General features: G+C 38.8%; 1 protein-coding gene across 1 annotated transcript in view; it reads right to left on the bottom strand.

Annotated features, from left to right (window-relative positions):
* The window catches only part of PHF21B (PHD finger protein 21B), a gene marked incomplete at its 5' end in the record, with an annotated part of 63837 nt that overhangs the window by 2234 nt on the left and 39924 nt on the right, over positions 1-21679 (bottom strand). Inside the window, 7 exons of the mRNA XM_030444633.1 lie at positions 524-627; positions 1545-1620; positions 2631-2789; positions 4141-4163; positions 7662-7716; positions 10539-10615; positions 16427-16478. Of these exons, the coding sequence (XP_030300493.1) occupies positions 524-627; positions 1545-1620; positions 2631-2789; positions 4141-4163; positions 7662-7716; positions 10539-10615; positions 16427-16478 (546 nt within the window). The remainder of the gene's footprint in view (positions 1-523; positions 628-1544; positions 1621-2630; positions 2790-4140; positions 4164-7661; positions 7717-10538; positions 10616-16426; positions 16479-21679) is intronic.

The following is a 21679-nucleotide window of genomic DNA, read 5'->3' as shown; positions in this document are numbered from 1 at the left end:
TAGCTCTGAAATGAGTTCACAGGGAAAAGGATTGTGAATCTATTTCCAGCCATGAGGAGGTTACAACATTAAACCTCTAAGACAAATAAACATTATTATTTCTACCTAATCTCAAGAGTTTTGAGCTGAAGGGCAAGCAGATGGCACTGGAGACTCAACCTGTGTTAGCCTGACTCTCTGTGACTCAACTTTTCACCTGGAAAATGGGAGAGTATTTAAGTCACTGGACAGATAACAGCTGAGTATGGCACTAGAAGGAAGGCAGGCACAGCTATGTTGGTTTCTTTTTTGCCTGCAACAGCAATGCAGTCACTGGTGATTTCTCTTTTTCAGCCTGCCAAAGCAGCTTGCTTTTGTGCATAAAATCCATGTGTCTTTCATTGGACAGAAGCACACTCACACTTGAACATCTGTAGTTTGGGAGCATAAACCATTTTCTAGCCACAAAATAACAGATTTTCAAGCATAAATTCTTTATAAGCATCTCTGTAGGAGACTCCATGTCCCTAGCCAGGTGTCCTACCTTCACTGCATTGTTGAGAAGTCGATCTTTTTCTTCTAGCTGTCTATGCTCACTCTTCAGCTCATTGCTTCTCTTTAATAACTTCTGCTTCTCTTCTTCCTTGACTGTAGAATAATAAGATTAAGGGTGCAGAAGTTAAGAAAAGGCCATATGGCAAAACTGTGTGCCTGACAACAAAAAGCAGAAGCATGTATTTTGAATGCTGAGAATCAGGTCTCGTTAGCTTTTCCTCAGTAGCTACAGCCAAGTAAATCTGGAATTCCTGCTTCTGTGCATGTGACTGTGTCAACAGCTGGAACACAACCCAAAAGCTATAGTGCACCTTTGAGATGAACTGAAATGAATCCTTGGACCACGTGTGGTTCTGGAGATCTCCAAGGAAGAGGTGACTGCTACTTAAAAACAGGTCAGACACCTGGAATGGCAGTAAGTCAGTGACCCTGGATGAAAAGCACAGTCATAACAGTCCCAGACCTCCATAGAGCTCCTTACAAATACGATTTAATGCCCCAGGCAGCCCATTGTAAGACTAACAGGAAACTAAAAAAAAGGTAAAGGTCAACGCATAGATATCATACACATCTGATACTAATGGTTGTGATATTAAATAATACTGAAACAATTAGAAGCTGGTGCTACTCAGTATCTCAGGCACCAGTCTCCCATCCTGCTACATATGGAATTACATGGCTCTGCCTAGGATGACTGTGTCTTTCTGCCTCCCAGTCAGATATGATTCCGCATTGAAATTACTTTTAAACCCTGTTCCCAGGGAGGAGCTACTTTCATGACAGCCTCCTTCACAGAGCAAAGTTCCTAAGAGATCAGTCTTGGCTTCCTCAGAGAGAAATTAGCAAAGGAACAGATGAAGGGGGAAGGGACAGAAAGTGACCTGCTGTTCCCTGTTACAGTCCTTTGCTTAATGTATCACAACACCACTTTAATAGTAGTGCCATGAAGGACTCAAATGGCACCACCTATCACAAGCAGAGAATCTGTCAATAGCTGTGTTAATCCCTACCTGTTTTATGAGTAACATAGGAGTGAACAATAGCCAGAGTTCCAGTCCATGGCACATTGTCATCTTTCTTTAACACCTATAAGCCCAGGAAATGACAAAAAGTTAGAACTCCACAAAGAAAGACAATAATGTTTTTCTTCCTCCAGCACTCCAGCTCTGCAGGACTAGATCTAGGGTCTTCATCCCAGAATTTGCAAGCTGAAAAGTAACAAGAGAGTAATTTGGGTAGTGGTAACTGTTGGGGCTTACTCCTTTGCAAATGGCAATACACAGCATTAACAAACAGTGCTAAAAGGGGGTTACAAATCCTGTTTCTTCTTGCCGTGGCCAGACAACATTCTCCAGCTTCTGATAAGCAGACTGTCCAGACTGTCAGGAGTTGTCTGCTGGGTGTGGGAGATGTTGCTAGTCCATATCAAACAGTAACTGTGTGGATCTAATCCTGGGATGCTCTGTTCTCTCCAACTGCATACTAGAATTTCCCCATGACACTTTCAAACAAATATAACAGTGATCTCAGTGCTAAACACAAAAAACTCCAAGGCACAAAAATCAAAGCCTTGAACTCTACAATTTAGTGACACTGTACTGTTTTAGTAATTGTTTTCCTGTTCATGCAATCAGCATTATTCACAGCAACTAGACAAATTAGCATTTCTGACAGGACTATGATCAATAGTTGAGTGTAATAAACCTGGTTTAAAGTAAAGAAAGTTTTCTCCTCACAGCTTTCAGATCCACAGGTGAATGGTGTCTCCTGACACTATCTCCCTTATCTGTAAGGCTTACATTACTCTTCTGGCAACCCTACATGCTGGTGGCTTTATTGTAAAGCAGTGAAACAAAGGAAATGAAGAGCAAACTCAGCAGATGGGATTACAGGGCAGCTAAGACACTCATGGTATGTTCTAACTCCAGGACGATGAAAAGCCAGAAAGAAATGATGCAAATTGTACTGAAAGCCTCTCCATTTTACTCCAGCTGTGACTCCATAAGCTGCGACCACAGGTTGGATTAGTTTCCTGGTACACGAATTAGGCTTCTTACATTTTCTTTTCTTGGGGATCTATGGTCCATGTAGCTTACCTTCTGTTGGCACTTTGGACAGACCCAAACCCCCTTGGGGGCAGTTTTGAGGGGTGGGTCCAAGCAGTTGAGGTGATATGCTCTAGGACATGTGCCACAGGGCTGCAGGTTAATGCCACGTTTGCAAGCAGTGCAGTGCTCATCGTGGTGGATCTCACTCTGCAGGAAAGGAGGCAGAATGGCTTGGGTAAAGTCAGCCCATTGAGAATGATTCTCCATACACCATTCAAAACCACTACTGCAACAGACAGGCTCATTCACACACCAAATCAAATTGTCAGAAGCACCCTAGCCACTGCAGATGACAGAAATAATGGTGTGTGATAGCACCAAATACAAACAAAATAAAGAGTCGGAACCAAGATTCATAAAATGAAACAAATAGAAAAATAAAACCCAACTAATCAAATACAGGAGGGAGTCGACTAATATAGGCAGCTTGTGACATAGGAATGATGTCACTTGGTTTTGGTAATGCATCATGCCAACACTCACATCACCCTGTGCAACTCTGTTTTGAAGGATGGGTCAAAGTCAACATGTGAATCACTTGTCTTTCAAGTCCAAAGCAGAAGGAAGCAAGGAAGGAAAAGTATTTGGGGAAAAAGCTCAGCTCCAATTTTTTTAATGTCCATTGCCTCAAGGAGCAGCTAGGAAAGCAGGATGCTCAAGTACAACCTATTGCTGTGTACCCTCTTTTGTGAACTCCTCTGGAGGGCTCCTCTGTCCCTTTGTTCTCCCTGATGTTAATTGTTCTCTGTTCACACTTGCTCTGACAACCCTTCTTCAACAAGACTGATTAGTACTTTGTTTGAAGCAATATATATAAAATGAACTGAGACTCATCAACAAAGTTACAATGTCATGTAGTAAATTGCTATGCTAATCTGGTGGCAATGTTAATTACTCTTTGTATAATTAAGTGCATTTTAATATAGGAGATACCGATTTTGAAGCTCTCATGGCTTGTGAATCATTATATTTAAAATCTAAATTTTTCCTAGTGCTTCTCCAGAAACAATAATAACAATTTTTAACCTTTTTTTAATTCCAAAAGCATATTTTCATTTTAGAGCAATTAATTATAAAGTTTCCTGATAGTTTTAGTCAGGCTTACATCTTGAAATCTAAGACAGTCCTGTCAAAAAATTGCTCTCCAAAACACTACTCTTTAGAACCTACCTGCTCAAAAAGTCTATACAAACTAGAATGGTTATTCATTGTCTTAAAATTTTCATTAAAACTACAAATCTGGCCTAGCAGTTTCTCAGTCAGTGGATTCTACACTAGGATTAAACTCAAGCCTTACATATCAAAGCCCAAGAGTACAAATCTTTGAAATTCTAACCTAGAAGCTCAAAGATTTAGATAAGTGGGAAATGTTTCATGCAAGCAATATGAAATGCAAAGAGAATACTGCAATTTTGTACCTTGATAGAGACAGAAGCAAGCATTGAATTACACACTGATAAAAAAGACATTGATAACACACAAATTTTGCTACACATACCTTCCAGAATGGATCCTCATTTGCTAGCATATGAAAGAAGGACAGAGAACAGATTAGTGGGAAATACATGACTGCAGTTAATGCTTGTTCTTAGCTATGGATGTAATTATAGCCAAGCTATGACAAAGGAGATAGGGATATTCCCAAAATCAAACATGAGTAGGAAAGAATACAACAGCAAGTAGAGAAATTAGCATCTGAGATGTAAAAATGTGTGTTCCAGGAATCCTGTGTCTGAAGATTTGATGCTAAAAAGTCAGAGTATGGGAAGTGCAGACTATTTCAAATTTTTTTTAAATTTTCAGGCAGGCCTCCTCTCTTTGTGTCACTATTCCAAAAGTCCTCCTTAAGGACTTCATCCTGCTGGGTGATGAACAGTCTGGCCAAGAACCAGCAAGGCACTTAAGCAGGTGCTTAACTTGGAGTATGAAAGTGGTGCCACTGATTTACTGTTACAGACGTATAAATGGTCAGCTGATTCGTGGCCAAAATGGTCACATACTGCTGCAACTGAGCTTTATGATATCATCTTTATCTTTATCTAAATCTTTATCATCAAACTGCTCCCACCCAAGCTGACAAAATTTTCTGACCTTCTGATGAACCAAATCTGTGGTGATTGCATTCACAGCCTGACAACTATCAGAGCTCAGTGGAAAGCAGGCCAAGCCTTTAGTAAAAATATTTGTGAAATTCCTCACACTTTGGTCCAAAAATAAAAAACCAGAAAACTTTAACAGCTTTATGGGACCTGCACAGTGAGTTGTAATTTTTTGCTGCTGGTTTTTAAGAGGCTGGTGCATGCTGTCCCAGTGACAAACAGCTGATGGAGAGGACTTTCTTTGGGTTAAAGTGGAGACAACCAAACTGATACTTCTTCAGTCCTTCAGCCCCCTCTCCCATCACAAATGGGAATACCCCTGCCACAGTGTCATCCCTCACATGCAGGCCAACCCAGGAGTTCCCTCCTGCTTGTACACATTTGTTTCATGCACCAATGTGCACATGTGAAGATGCAGACACATTCACACTACACACTCATGTAAGAACAGGAACACAAGAATAAAGGAACAGCTTCATCTAACTTAGACCAAAGGCTACAAAGCCCAGGTTACTTTGCTAATAGTGTCCAGTGCTGCCACTCCTGTACAGAGTGCAAGAACAGGGCAAGCAGGGAGTAAATTTTTTTCATCCAGAATTGTCCTTCCAGACACTATCAGTTTATGTACTTCCCTATCCTGGACTTCACATCTTCAGTTTTATATTTAGCATCCTTAGATAGACTTTTCTTCCATAAATTCGTCTATTTTGTAGCATTTGTCCACAGTTGTATCATCCTTTGGCAATGGGTTCCATAAATAAACACAGACCTATAAAATCTGTAGATGTCACTTCATATACACAAAAATACACACAGAGATCCACCGAGCTATGACACTGCAATTACTCAGGGGACATAAATGTTATTCAGATAAACAGGGGCTTGATAATTGAAGAGTCTTTCCTACAAATGATACATGTCAGGGGATGTGACCTCATTTCAGGTAAGACATTTTCAGATAAATGAATCCTGATTAATTGACATTTTGCTAAAAATTACAAGAATTGTTCTTTTCTGCATTTCTGGAAATGACATTTGTTTCCTGTACTTCAGTAGGGATTTTTTTTTTTTACTTTGTATAATTCTCCTCTCAACTCACTTTTACTAAAAAAAATTAAATACTTTAAAATATGCCCACTTCTGCATCCTACTTGCTGAAAAATTAATCTGAAGACTATTTTTTAAAGAGAGCATTTTCTAAGAGAAGGGGCAGACAGCTCTTCACTGAGATGGACAAATGCATCCCTGCAGTTCCAAGCTGTCTAGGACAGTGTCTGCTTTCAGTTCAGAGCCTGGTGCCTGTACCTAAAAAACTCCTACAGAGAAGGGGAATTCTTATGTAAAGAAGCCCAGTTGAACATTGTCAGAATTTACAGAATCCCAGGACAGATTCTGGAGGCTGGAAAAAACAAAGATACAGGACGCAAAGAGGAATTAACAATTAAGGTGAGAGAGTGCTGATTTTCAAGTGGCTCTGAGACAGCTGGAGCCTACTTTCCTCCAGCATCACTGGAGCCTACTTTCCTGAAAATAAAACAGGAATCATGCAGCAGACAGAAGGTTAGAGATACCAAACCCTAATTTAAACTAAATCCACTGAGAAACTAACAGAGCTGCTTGCTAACATTTCCATTCTCTCTCTGGTTTTGTTTTTTTTTTTTTTCATGTGTATACATAGGGAAAACAAACACTACGATAAGACAAATAATACATTGTAATTTTAATTTTGAAGATAATACTAAGCCAGGAATAATGTTCTTTCCACTGGGGCTCACATGAGCATGTGCTCCTGCTAAGAGGCATGTCATCATAGCTGTTTACCATGTAATAACCTCTCTTGTCCTCTGAGACCTTCTGCATGAGAAGCATATGGTAAGTAGGGCAATCGTCTGCATCTAGCACGTGAAGTTTGGAAGGCACAAGAATTCCAGGCAGGGCTGGAAAGGGGAATCTCAAGCACTAAACATAACGCTTGACAGTGGTATCAAGCAAGCACTGAAAAGCTGTCAAAACTTCATGTCTTACTTGAAATTGCCCTTGCAAATGCTCCTAATGCTAGAATAATACTTGTCTTCCCTTACCTCTAATGCAGAGCCTAAGTTACAAAGGCAACACAAAGGCAAGGACATAATCCCATTTCTTTACTGGCTTTCTCTCCTCTTCTGAAAGGCAACTTGAACTTCTTGCTTTCTCTCTTAAAATCCTACATGGGCTTTGTCTGAAAAATCAAACTGTACTCAATGCTCTCCTTGTTTCACCTCCCACCTCTGAATTATTTGCATTTTCTCTATATTTCATGTTTTTCCTGAAATGACCATCTTCTCACGAGATAAATCTCCAAACAGCTTTTCTGAGTTGCTAATTCTCAATTTTGCTGTAAAATTTTCAGCATCTGAAGTTCTTATAAATACAAGACTGGAAGGCATCTTCAAGGCCATCAAACCTAGATTTATGGCTTGAGCTCTTGGAGTCAGAAAAATAGTTTTTCAGCCATTGTTTTTAAAGCAAAAGTTATGGTAAATTTCTAGGCCCTGAAGATGAAATGAAAAGCTCTGAATAGTTTGGGGTTTTTTATCACAAATTTTCAATATATATATATATATATTTTTAAGCACTTGAGGTTGGCAACACTGCCTTCTTCAATCAGTCCCTCACGGCATGGTGCTTTCAATAACAGAGATAGGATTTTCCACAGCTTGAAGAGATTTCAGATATGTTTCCTCACAGTTTTGACCTTTAGCTTTATCTTTCAATTGTTTTTGCAGGAAAACCATCTATTTTCACTGCACACTCTGAAGTGCGGGGACCTTACACAAAGTAATGCCCTATGGTACCCTTGCAGTAATTCATATGAAATCCTACTAATAAATATTTAACATGTCATTAGAATAGTAGCATATTTGTTATAAAATATGCTTACCTCTTGTTGAAAGGAACAAGGGGTTATTCAAATAATTCGATGCAAGGCGTTTCCGCTACAAGGGGAAAAAAAAACAACCTCAGTGTCACTGAAAAGTGCTTACCAGTTTGTGTTAACAACCTCCGTGAGCTTTCCCCATACACAACCAGATATCCAGAAGCCAGTCCTGTGACTTAGAACATACATTGCTAATCCTCAAACAGTCATGCAAATAGTTGCATTATTTACCTTTCTTCAAAACTTCAAATTTCACAGATTTGCACAAATCTTCATTAGGGCAGTTTGATGGACATTACATTTTATTAACAAGAGAGAAATGTGAAGCGTATATTTTATTAGTTGAGTTCCAGGATATGTTCCAGAGGTTGGTAATATCAAGGCAAAGGCAACAATAACTCCAAAACTAGCAGATAAACAGCACCCATAAAGCAAAAACTGTGCAATAAACTGTTCCTGTGAGATGACATCTTTATTGGAGTATATAGAAATGGTGATGGACTTCCCCCTGCAGAAAAGCATCACTGCCTTCTGTGACACGTGCCTATAGTTGGTAGGAACATATTTCATTTTCAAGCTCTGTATTAGAGCCTAAGCAAAATATTTCTCTTTCCAAATATAATGTGTATGACCTCTAGGAGCTGGTAGTGATTTCAATCTGCTGAGGTTTCCAAGACTTTCAAACCTAAAAACACAGACTAGTGGAAACCTGACTGAGATGCTTAACTAATTCAATGCAGCCCATCACCAGCTTGTCAAACAGGAAAAGCTGTGGTTCAGTATCAAGCCAGGCTTTGTTAACAGTCTATACAAACCCTAATTGTTTCTCTGTGCCTTCCTATACTTGTACAGCAGGACTGGAAACAATACCTCCATTAGATGTTGTTAGACTCTGCTTGGAGGAAAATTAGAGATTAGAGGGCTTTTGCTAATAAATGTGGTCTAATAAATTCTGTGGTCAGTAAACTGTTCTCTTACACATATTTTCCTGTCTGTTAATTAATTTTGTATTGATGTTTCTCCCTTCAAAAAAAATACAGCTTGAAACTCAACCCTTTCCAATTGGGAAAAAAAAAAAAAAAAAAAAAAAAAAAAAAAAAAAAAAAAAAAAAAAAGAAGCTAAGGAGGGTTGGAAAATAAAGTGGTATGACTTTTTTTTTAAAGGCAAAAGCTTAGAAAAGAAAAAGCACAACATTCAAGGGAAGACATAAGACCATGATCACATTTCTGTAATCAAGGAAGTTAGCATCACCACTACAGATGCTGAACTCCTGCCGTTTTGAGAGGTGTTGGCAAATAAAAAGTCTAATTTATATGCAATTTCAATTTAAACAATCATGAATTAAAGATCATTCCGTAGACTAACCGTAAATTAAACTGCACCAAAACGCCTGAAATGCCACAAAATACCTCAACTCACTGATTAGCAAATCAATCTGAGCAGCTAATTGATCAGAGAAAAACCATCTGCCTCCATTTGACTTGAACGGCATTCCCCATGGTCAGTACTTAATGACATCTCCTAATGAGGACACAGCTGATCAGCCACAGGACTCTTTCACAGACATTTCCTTCTCCATGCCATCTATCACTGCAGGAAATGCTTTTGAGAATAGTGAGCAGCATGAAGTAGGGGTGCAGCCCAGCTCCTCCAGCCCTGCTCCAAGGTAACTCTTTGGCACAAGACCCCAGTCAGACTCCAGTCACAAAACCCTGCCACGAGTATTTTAATAAACTCATCAGGAAAAAAAAAGGTTTAAGAGCAGGCACTATAAACTTAATTCTAGGGAAGGCTAAAGTTCCTAATGTGTTAAACATTGGACAAATGGACATCAACATTTGCTCTGAAGAGATTGCTAGAGAAAAGTTGATGAGTTCTGATAATTCAAGTGTCCAGAGCTGCTCTGGAGTATAAAAATCTCCAATACTTTTGAAAGAAGAACAACCAAGCCATGAAGCAGCTTAATTCCATGGTGGGTTTCTTAGCCTCATCTGTATGCTATCTGCCAACAAACACAGAAATCTGAACCACTGGCATATCAGAAATTCTGCATCACTTCTACCTCAAGAAAGAAAAATCACTTTCTTAAGGCTTAAAGAACTCAGAACACAGAGAAATCTGGCTTAAATGGAGAGCTAGCTACAAAGCAGTTCCACTGATGTAGGTAATTCAAATAGCAACCTCAAGCTATAATGAAATTTTGAAGGTGAAATTTCAATATGCTGAATAAATGCATATGTGCCAGTTCAGAAACAAACAAAAAAAAATTCAGAAAAATTTACATATATTTATAATGCTGCTGTTACACTGTTTGCAATCCAATATTATGTAGAACCAAATTTTCCTACATTTTAAATGTAAGAGCATAACTGTAACAGACAACTGAGATTAGCCAGAGCATTTTATTTTTAATTATGCATTATTATGTTTCTTATGCAAGCTTCCATGCTCCATGCAGAGCACACTGATTCTTAAACCAACACTGTCACTAATTAAAAAAGCAGTTCTCCATTTATTATTTGGCACATAGGAAAAGAGAAATAGAAATGTGAGTCTGAACATAACACAGAACCTGAGTTCTCCAGTTCTGACCTGAAGGGACCAGGGAAAGAATAGTGAAAGAATAATTAGGTCCCATGAAGTCCTTTTGGCCTTTATTAAAACTAAGCCAAATTCTAGTTTGAAGCAAGTGATGCTGTGGCGTGAAAACCTGTTGCTTAGCTACTGAGATGAGATCTTTTCTTCCTTTACTACACCAATATCTCTTCACAAGCAAATGCGTGGTTATGCATTCAGATATACTTCTGTAATAATAAGCACTTAAGTCTTTTATTGACACAAAATAAAACTGTGGCAAAAAAAAGTGAGTGGTAAAGTACCTCTGTTTCCAAGAGTCCACTGTAGGCTGGATTTGCTGTGCTTCTTCTCTTTCTTTCCTGACGCTTGCTCTGAATTTCTGTAACCATGGAAAGAAACCTGAATTATGTGTTTCTCATTCATCAGGGAAAAACGTAGATCTAACTTGTTAAGCAAGATGCTCTTACCCTTAACCCCTTGGGCTTTGTGTTCAGTTTCATTTCTAAAGTATAATTGGGTTGCATCAGCACCGATATCTGCTGCAGTTCAAGGTTTGACATTAATAAGCTTTTCCTTGTGTGATTCAGAACACAGGCATTTTTTATTTCTTCCCTGCTCCAAAGTGGACTTCTGTCACCCTACAAGATTTTTATTATGATCCCTTCAGACACATATTCATCATAACCATCAACAGAGACCTTTCAAAATACTATCAATGTCTGCCACTAAAAATAAAGCATTTAAAGCATTAAAGTCTTGTAACTCATATCAGGTGAAAGCATGGAGACCTTTTTAAATTTAATTTACACTACTTTTCCTCTGTGGAGGTTAGAAAAAGCATGGTCAGAACATCATGGCTAGACTCAGCTCTAACTGGGACATGATGATTTATCCATCCAAATCCACAACTTTATGATCCCAAGCATAGAAACTGTTGTTACTGTTGCTGTACATGTATGTTTGTCACTGGAAACAGCAGTGCAAAGACAGGCTCATTGAATAGCAGTCCTCTTTGGAAAAGGGTGAAACACATGAGAACTAAATGGTAACACATATTCAAGAAAGTACTAGCTGAGGACTGTATTTAGAAACAACTAGCCACATACATAATGCTGCAAACAGACACAGAGTGACTAAATTCCTGGCCCCCTGAAATCTCCAGATTTAATGGTACTTTTATCTGAGCTAGGATTTCATTTCTGTCATACAAAATTTCTTTTTCTAGCACTTGATAATGGTTTGAACCCACTTTTTATTTTGATAATAAAGTAAGAGGAGACCTACTTAAGCAAGAGCAATCCGATATCCATCCCATGACATGAATTGTGCACAGCTGGGGTGATGCTCTGTTCTAAAATGTTTCCTATGTGAATGCTGTAAGGCAAAGTTTAGACTCTGCACTGAGATGCCAGAGGGCTGCTGCTAGTTTAAATGCCCCTGTGATGGTGATAGCTCTGTTCTATCTTGCTCTAAGTAAATCTCTCAGAAGAACTGGCAGGAACACTAGCCCTTCATCCCAGAGGACTAGGAGCACACCAAACAGAAACTTAGGACACAACCTGGTTCTGCAGAAGGTCTGGTATCTTTCATCAATGTCTGAACTAAAGAGATCTGTCTCAGAACATCCTGAGTGCCAGAAAATGTCCTTAAGGATATAAAGCATCACCTCTCATTTGCATTCCCTCAGGAAGATACAGTCCAGTTTTCAGGATGTCTACAATAACATGGGAATAGCATTTCCAACACATAGTTCTGATTTCCAAGCACCCTTTCCAGATGCTGATCACTTCCCCACAGAGTCAAAGGGGCCATACTACTTCAAGTGTTGCTACAGTAGATATTGTCAGTCATGTCTTGGACATGTCCCATGTCATGTCCCTAGAGACAAGGCCAATACCCTCTATGGATCTTTGTACTGCCCTCAGTTCTGAGATATTGATCTGAAACTTCTTATTTCTGAAGGACTATTGGCTCAGCCACCACTTTTGGAGAGATAAATGTATCAGAAAGAAACTGTACAGACAAGAAAAACAGAAGAGCAACTACTCATATTTTCTGGTTGGTTTTCCACACTGGCACAGGAACATATCATCTCTCATGCTCTGAAGGTGTCTTCTCTTTGGGCAATTCAAAGAGTGCAGGCAGGTCTGTTCTCACAGTCTGACATGAGCTACACCTATGCTGCCACAGGAGTCAGAGCCATACAGTCTCACTACCAACAAACCTATGATCCCAGGCTGCACCAAGACATGCAATCACCACCAGGGCTGCAGCCACTGCCAGTGTCTCATTAACATCCTTGCTGCTTTGCAGACTCCAAACCAGAGGATCTGGTATGGGTACCAGTTCTGTCCCACTGTGAAAATATTTCTTATTAAATGCTGGTCTGGCTGTTCTGAAATATCCATCTTGAAGCTTCCAAACCCTCTGACATCCTCCGAAGGGCTTCACAGCAGGGCAAGTGCTAGCCACAGATCCAGTAGCCTGCCACAGAGCCACTAGAGGAGAGATGGTTATTCCTGTTGTCAGTGCCAGTGCATAAGAGAGGAATGCTCTAAGCATTAATAAATTCACTTTTTATATTCCTACTAGCTTTAAATAAATGGCTCCCAAGACCAGAAGGTGTCAGAGGTGTCACAAAAGAGGAATCATGTGCCTTGATGCTGGCAAAAAAATGGATACAGTGGACACCCACTGACATTTTACTTTAGTCTCAACAATGTGGGCTGAAGTAGTGGTTCTTGCAGCCAGGTTCAGGGGTAAACCAGTGTGTGATCAGTGAAGCCAGGGCTTGCAGCATCTCAGCACCGTTGTGTCAGTGTAAGGAGAAAGCTGGAGCAGGGGCAGCCCAGGATTAGGTTTTTTTCAGAGGTTGTCACAGAGATACAAGTTTGTGAATTTTCACTAGCCCAGAAAAAGAAACAAAGAGCATCCTGTGTGCCAGGGTCCATAACTGGGCCGAGGGTCTTCACAAGAGGACTGTGATGGATCTGTAGCTCTCTGCCCTTTTGTGTCCTAGTTTTAAGAGAGAATGGCTTTGGTACATGCTCTCACCAAGGCAACAGAAATATTTGCTGGAGTCTGATTCACACATGTGGTAGCTACCTGGAATGCAGGTTTGGAAGAGACATCACTATGGTACAGAGATAAAAGCTGGCTGGGGGGAAAAGTAATAGCAGTGGGAATAGATGGAAATAAAGAGAGAGAGTGAGCGAGTAATGAACTGGAATAGCTGTAGATGTACTCCATCCTATGCAGCCATGAGTGAGAGAGAGTACAGTGTCAGCACTTCATGGAAACTGAACAAAAAATATCCATGCTTGTGATACAAGGAGTATGTATTTCTAAGCCTGTATCTGTAAGCAATCACTCCAGGACAGAACAGAAGAATACACTGGTATGCTATCTTTTGATGCTCCTTACTTCTGCTAAAAGCACTGTATAGATTTCAAAACAAGGCTTAATAAAGTAAAAGTAAATAGTTTCTTCTAACCTATTAAAGTGTTTTAGTAATCTACATGGAAATATTTATATTTCAGGGTCTTTATTTTGATAAGGTAAAGCAAGATTTACATTTTTAGAATGACCAGAACAAAGAATTATTTTAAGGCTTTCTTTACATAACCTTTTTTTTTTTTTTTAAATGATAAATGGTCGTCTAATAGCCTATAGAAAGAGATTTAGTATGTTACAACCATGTACTGCATCAAAGAATTGGGCTTATTCCTTAGGCTATTTATTTTAAAAATATATTCCAAGTAGGAAAAAAAAAGAAAAAATCAAAACCTCTAAACTGTAATACATTTTACAGAGATAAATAAACCTTAAGATAGCTTTATGTTGGAGGCAAAGCTTCAATGAGCTGCCGCCTTCCATCAATAAACACCCTGTATGGTCATTCTATGAGGCTCATAATGACAATTTATCTTCAGTGAAAGCTGTGCCTTGCAGAATGTCAGTCAGAGGAAGAGGCTGCCTTCATTTACTGGGAAAGGCCTCAAAAGATGCCTCACAGTCAGCTCTGCAGTCCAGAGCTCTTTTCCCCAGTAAGGGGAAAGATGGTCATCTGAATGCTAAGTGGAAAGGCTTCCAGGCTGATAGAGAAATCCATATAGAAGTGCATCATAGCTCTTCCCCACAAAATTAAAGGATAAAATGAAGAAATGCAGTAAGAGTGTGAATTAATGATACTGGGTGAATCAGCTTTTAACGACCCAATCTTCATACAGTTTAGTTCCAAAAATGTGAGACTGAGAAATACATTACAAGTACTAAAATAAACCGAACAGTGTAACGACCACTGCTTCTTTATAAAGAGCAATGGCTGATAACCATAAATATGACATAGCACTAAAACAACCTTTAGCATGTAAGGGTATTTTTTTGACAGCTGCAATCACCAATACTCGTGAAGAAATACCCTTTCCACAGTAAATTGCTCTTGTTGGGAGCCATTTATTTAAAGCTAGTAGGAATATAAAAAGTGAATTTGTCTGAAAGAATTGATTCTGCAGGATTAGTATTGCAGCAGTTGGGCTGAAAATGTTAGGTCTCCACACTTACTGTAGAACAAACAGAGCAGAGCAGTACTTGGCATTTCCAGCATAAGCATTAAACTGCACAAACAATTTATTAGTTTCAATAAAATCAAAGGATAAAGAATTATTCAAAATGAAGCTCCTTCTGTCGTAAGCATAATTTGCACTTCAGCATAATTTCAAATGTTGTCCTATTTTCCTTAGACAAAGAAAACAAGAGCCAGTCATCATTTGCACTTTTTGGATTATAAATCTTCTCCCAAAATTGCTGTAGCTTTTTAATTTCCATTTCAATCCATTACCATTAAGGGATTAAAAAGGCCCATGGCTTAAAGTTTCTTTAAACTGCTTTCAAATTCTCAGTCACTGGGACATTAAATGGTTTTCTAAAATGCAGATTTAAAGAGGAAAGACACAGAAAAGAGGCAACAAGACCCACAGAAAGCCTGAATATATTGAAGAGACTCCACAATTAAGGTGCTGTTTCTCCCTAATTCACAATCACTCTTAAAACCAAGGAACAAAAGCACAGGGAATCTTACTAAAAAGAAATGAAGCTGTAAAATGGTAGATACCTCTTGAGTCAGCAAAGTGTCTAAAAATCTGCCTAATTATAAAGCACATAAATTCAAAATTCAGTGCAATGGAAATTCCTAGGTATTACTCTGACAATGGTTCATGGAATAGGTGGTAAATGTCAATTATCTTTTTTTGTGATCAAGAGCCACTGTCCTTTGTCATCCTTACAACTGTGGAACCACACCAACTTTCATTAGCTGAGCATGTAACTAAAACATGTAGAATTTTCCTTTAAAATAGATGTATCTTCTCTTCTTTACATGAAAAATAATCCATTCCATCAAGAAACCCACGCTCTGCTTCCGCAACTGGAAAAGTTGCTGACCAAGCTCATTTCCCCCTTCTCATCTATGTTTTCAGAAAGTCAAAGCTCAGATGAAGGTAGATGAAAATCTGCTAATTCCTGCAAGGTGTTTTTGGAAAAGTAAACTGACCAGTATGTGATACTGACTTCAGTTTATCTGCAGAATTTGTTTCAACTCATACTCAGAAGGCTAGAAAAGAACACTAGCAGCTCTAACACAAAGTTGGATTAGACTGGAAGTTTGTTCAATTTTTGGCAAAACAGGGGGAAGGAAGTCTTTGCTAAAGATTGTTTTCTAATTCGCTTAAAATCTTATAAAACAAATGCTCTTATTCTACACATTATTCTGTGAAACTGATAGTTTATTAACTCAAGAAATAAAAGTCACATGGGGAAGGTGGAGAGGGCACGATGTTACAGAAGACCTGGGCAACATCTTTGAACCTTGCTGACTCCTCAGCCACATAATTGCTGGTCACAGGCTTTGCAGAATTTTTTCTTCACTGTCATCCTCCAGTTATTAACATCCTTTAAAGAACCATGGTGACTGAGCAAACCCAAAAAACAGCTGATGCCAAGCCTGCTCATGCTGGCTGCAGAGACAATTCTCATACCCCTTCAGCTGTGTAAGGGAATGGGAAGTGAGGCTGAAAAGCACAATTCTGAATAGGTAACATTTCATATGATCTTTTCATTGCCCTTCTGAGGACAGCCAAGAGAAAGTATTTAACCCAAAAACTGAACTGTAAAATAACACATGCCATCTTACCTTCCAAATGTTCTGTTGTAACCAGTCCTAATGCTACCATGAAGGCAATTTTCTAAGGAAAAAGCAAACAAAATTTAGACCTACTATGATAACCATGGCAGAAGTAAGCAAAAAAAAAAAAATCTAACACTAACAGAGTGAAGCCAGTGGACATCTTTTAGAAATGTGTCTTCTTTGAATGCATAGTAATATGAATACATTTAATTGAAAGTTTTCTTCAGATATACCTGGTCAGTCAGGTCCTATGTATGTGACAGTATGAACTTCCGCAGCACAGAGCCTTAGGAAGCCAAAGCTGTGTGACTACTGTTTTTATACAGTGCAAGATCAAAATTGAGTCAGGTAATTTCATTCAATTACATACTGAATGCTTTGTTATGCCACTCTTTAGAGGAGTAATTGTGTGATGTTATTAGTACCTTGGTATAGCACTGCTTGTATAGGTTGTGAGCAAATGGCATGAAATAAACCAAGATATGGCATATTTCCACTGAACTTTACAACACTAAACAAGACACTTGAAGCATACTGAAAGCCCCCTCATCCTAAAAAAGCTTTGAGAAGTTTATCTTCCCAAGTCACAAAAAGAATATCACCTGCATGAACTATGAATAACACTGATTGAATATTTTCCCATTTTCACAATAGGGAATGAACAGGCATCTCCTACTGACACTGGTGAACTGATTTTGCACTGAGTAAAAGTATTACTCAGAAATATTTTACACTATATATGCATGAAATATATATGCATACTACTAAATCTTCCAGTGTTGTAATACAGCAAATACCAGAGCAGACTCTAAATTTTTTGCCAGTGATTTTTTTTTTCATCAGGAATTTTTGCCTTGCAGAAAAAGTTTTATTGAGGTTTTTATGCCATCTTTTTGATAGAAAACTGAAGTTCTGCTGTGGTTTTCCAAATCTGAACTGAACTGAACTTCTTGGTTTGAATGGGGCCACGGAGATTTCTTTCTCTCTCTGCTGTGCTTAACAATCTTATTGGATGTAGCCCAAGTGGCATTTTCACAAGGTGCATTTCCAAAGAAGAGGCAATCTGACTATGAAACCAAAGCTATTGGGAAATAAAAGCAAGAAAAACCCACAACACAACTCTGGTTGCATCTAAAGACCTTAGGAAGATGCAAAATCACATTCACCCAAAACAAAATGAATAGATTTAGGTCAAACTAAAAAACAGTGTTTTAACAGTAGAGGGTTAAAACATCCCCTTTCAACCAAAGAAGTGTCAGGAGAACACATTTCAACACATCCAAGTCAAAATTAGTTTGGCCTTTGTGTTTTGTGGAAAGCCTGATGATTCAATTTTTCATCTCAGTTCAGGATCAAATCAGCTAGTAGGTTACTGGAACTATCATTTCCTTTGCAGTTCTGACTTTCACCCAGTGAAATTGGGAAGGCAAGCACATCCACATTTTATAGATTAAAAGATCTAGCTATGGGATGGGTTCTTCAAACTCTGTGGGTCAGGGTGGGACATCTATGCCCCTTGTGTATCTACGAAAATATCTGTCAAACAGGTGAAATAACAACCTCATTAATACAGTAACACTTCCTTCCCATAGTCTCCTGGTATGTGCATCTCCCTGTAGATTAAAACATGGTGATGTGGAATTGCATCACTGGTAATTTAGATATATTCACACTACATTTCTGCCTCCCGGTACCGTGGTAATGGCAATCCCATGTGTTCATCTGCATGTCAGACCTTCATTTCAATAATGTTTGTTCTTTACATGTCTAAATCACCAGCCAGACCCAGTGGGGGCTCCACACCTGAAGGGAAAGATGAATATTTGATGGGAGATCCACTGTGCAGATCTGAGAAGTAAATTAGTCAACTGAGTAGAATTACAAGCTTCATCTCACTCCCACCACAAAGTAACTTTGTGGCAGGATACATACCAGGGCTCTAAGCAGAAGTAATAATAACATTTAGATATAGACTGTGAGAGCTGGAATACTTAACAGGCAATTTTATTTTCCCAATAGAATACAGAATGCCTGTATTACCTAAAGATTAAACTGTAGGGGGAGGATGCGTTTTTTGACATATAAACTAAAACTGAGTGCTTTAATGCTTACTAAACAATTTCCTCTCTTCATGCTAAACTTATTTTAATACGTATCTAATTAAATGTAATGAAAGCATGCTTGCTGAACATATGAAGACACTTCATAAATGGGCTCGATAAGTATCTCACTATTAAATACAGGCAGGGTTAGTTTTTATAGATATATGAAAGATGGCTCCTTTTAAAAAAAACCCAGGAGACTGTATTCTTTTTAACAAGAATATTATATTAACAGTTCATAATTTTTATGGGTTTTGCTATGTCACACACACATAGCTCATTGGGTTCAACTCTAAATGCTACTTCAGCTGCAATGCTTTTCTTTCAAACATCACAGTCTGCACAGTTTCTCCTCTGTGAATGAAACTACAAAACTGAGGCCTCAATTTCTCCAGGTTTTCAGTCCAGGACTAACACTAGAGAATGTAGCTCACAGTTGCAATGTGTCTCCCTTATCCTTCTTAGGTGGGATTAGAAACACTGTTAGCTAAATAACCAGTGTTTATGATAGTCATTTTTCTTTTAAATAAAAAAAAAAAATCCAGAACGTCCTATAAATGTTGCCAGAACTATAAAAATCTACCAATATACTTTTTTTTTTTTAAATTAAACAGTTTTGGGTAGAATTCTGGTTCTTTCTGTGCTAGTCACATCCACCATCCTCAGGCCTTCATCCCCAGCAGAGTCTCACTGCTGGCAAGGACTGGACAGCCCATTCTTTCAGACCATCCAGAACCTCTGGGACAGAACCCACACTGCTCATATCCCAGGAGAGGGCTCTAAAAACTGGACCTGGGATGTCCTGGGTGGCCAAGATCCTCCATTCTCCACTGAGAGGATCACTATCTACCAGGATCTACCCCACAGCCAGGGAGTTCCAGGTGTCCTGGCTGCAAGACATCAGATGTGAGAAGATTTATTTTAGTCTAATGATGAAGTACTTGGGAAAGGAGAAACCTTTGGCTTATGCAAAAGGCACACGTATTTCAGGAGGCTGTGCCTGGGAGAATGATCAGGCCAGGAACAAGAAGCAGTAATTACCCTCAGTCTTTTCTGCTTGTCCAGGTATGCTCTGCAACTGCATATGGGATTCCTGGCTACTGCTAAGTCCAGTGATTTCTCATTTATTTGTTTTAAAATGTAAATTTAAATAGTTAAATCCCAATCTGTCGTGACTAACATATAAGAGAGCCATGTTGGAACTCCTGTCTCAGCTTTGTGCTTTGAAGCTAAATAAAGGTGTGAAGAGAAGTGCCTAGAGTGTTTATTTTCTTTTCAAAAAATATCATGGCATTTTTGTTACTCTTCGCCTTAAATTTAATAATCTGTTTGAAAAACATGAGTGCTTTTAGAAATGTGCAGTATGTCTTTCCATGAAGCAAAACAAAGATTTTTACAAAACCATTTCATTTTGTAATTACATGTTCTACTTATGTCATTACATGTATTTACACTAATTATGCTGCTAGTTCTAATTACACTAATTGCATAAATACATTATAATCAATTAAAGTTTACTTTCAAAGAACAAAAGAAATTAACTCTAGCCCTACGTTATTTATGTCCCTGAAACAAATCTACAAAAAACAAGGAACTGCCATACTTAAGGGCTTCATGGTGCCTGCCAGAAAATAGTTGCTGAGACCTCCAGTATGCATGGTAGGAACAATGCTCTTGGTTATAAAAAGGGTACTCAGGATATTCTAGCTAGTAATTTAATAAAAAGCTTGTTCAATTTATGAATGCTACACCAAAAATTGTCCCCAGTCCCACAGTCTCTTCCTGCATCCTAGTCTCTAGAAGATACTCAATATTCTTTCTGGGGGGATAAGATAAATAGGCAAAAATGAAATGGATGGTTTCCAGAGCATTGTGTTTCTAAGCTGGACCTCCTAGCCTCTCTGCCCTCAAGGTGCTGGACAACAAAAAAATCTTATGGAAATACTTCCCTAAACAAAACAAGACCCTGCAGTCCCACCAATTTACTGACAACGAATACTTGTAGCGGGAGGAGCCATTCTTGCTCCTGAAGCTCGACGAGCTGCTGGTCTCTTCCAGGACTCCAGCCACCACACAGCACTTCCAGGGTAGAAGTGTAGCAGGAAGAGCCTTTCTTGCTCCAGAGGCTCGACGAGCTGCTGGCCTCTCCATGCCTCACGCCAGAGTGAGCTTCCTCTGTGGGTGTGTGTCCCACCTTTATTGGCCCCCTGGTAATAGGGGGCCTGTCCTAACCAGGCACAGGTGGACTCACACCCACTCTTTGGCAACTCGAGGCACCTGGTTTATCTTGTTTCTCTACAAATACTCATAGGGGAGGGTCACATTTTAAACTTGGAAGGTTTTGTAAATGTAGTTCTGCCACACTTCTGCATCAGGCCGTGCTGGCTAAACCCACTAGTTATCCTTAGCAGTACTTTAACTACACAAACCTCTTAAAATGGTAAAGAAAATGACCATTCACATGCCTCAAGTAGCATTATATACGCTTATTGTAATAATCCTCTTAAACCTACAGCTCTGAGGATGCTTTCTTGCTACACATCCATTAGACTCAAAAGGTTAAGACTTCACGTAGGCTGAGCATTTCCACAATAGAAGTAGATTCAATTTGTATGACTTCTCAAATTGCCTCAGAAAGTACACACAATCTAATGTGAATACAGACAAAGGTCAAAAGGCCTATTAAAGAGAAACCCCATTTCTACAAGGACTTCTGATTTATATTTTTAGTTTACATCACGAGCAAAGTTCATGAAAAAGATTTAATCTTATAACCTGCTTTTTACTCTCTTACTCAATTTGAAGGATTTTAATACATTTCTGACTAGAAAGAATCCACCTACACATGGGAAGACATGTACACAGAAAATGCAAGAAAATGAATTGTTAAATACAATCTTAAAATTACAAGATTCATTACAAAGAAGATGTGAAAGCTCAGGTTACAAAAAAATGTTATTTCAACCTCAAACACAGCTTGTAAACCTGATGTTATATATTTGATAATATAAAATATCTTAAGCGTGTACACGCCTTTCACAAGAAATACAATGACGCCTATGGAAAGTACCTAGGTTATTATGAAACTACAATTCTTACTTTTTGTGACAGTGGGAGGTTTGAATGGTGCAAGCAAAACATATCAGAGCACCTGACT

This window comes from Calypte anna, chromosome 1 (assembly GCF_003957555.1).
Source record: "Calypte anna isolate BGI_N300 chromosome 1, bCalAnn1_v1.p, whole genome shotgun sequence".
NCBI classification, from domain to species: domain Eukaryota; kingdom Metazoa; phylum Chordata; class Aves; order Apodiformes; family Trochilidae; genus Calypte; species Calypte anna.
Note: the sequence above shows the minus strand (reverse complement) of the source record. Positions and strands in the feature narration are given on the sequence as shown.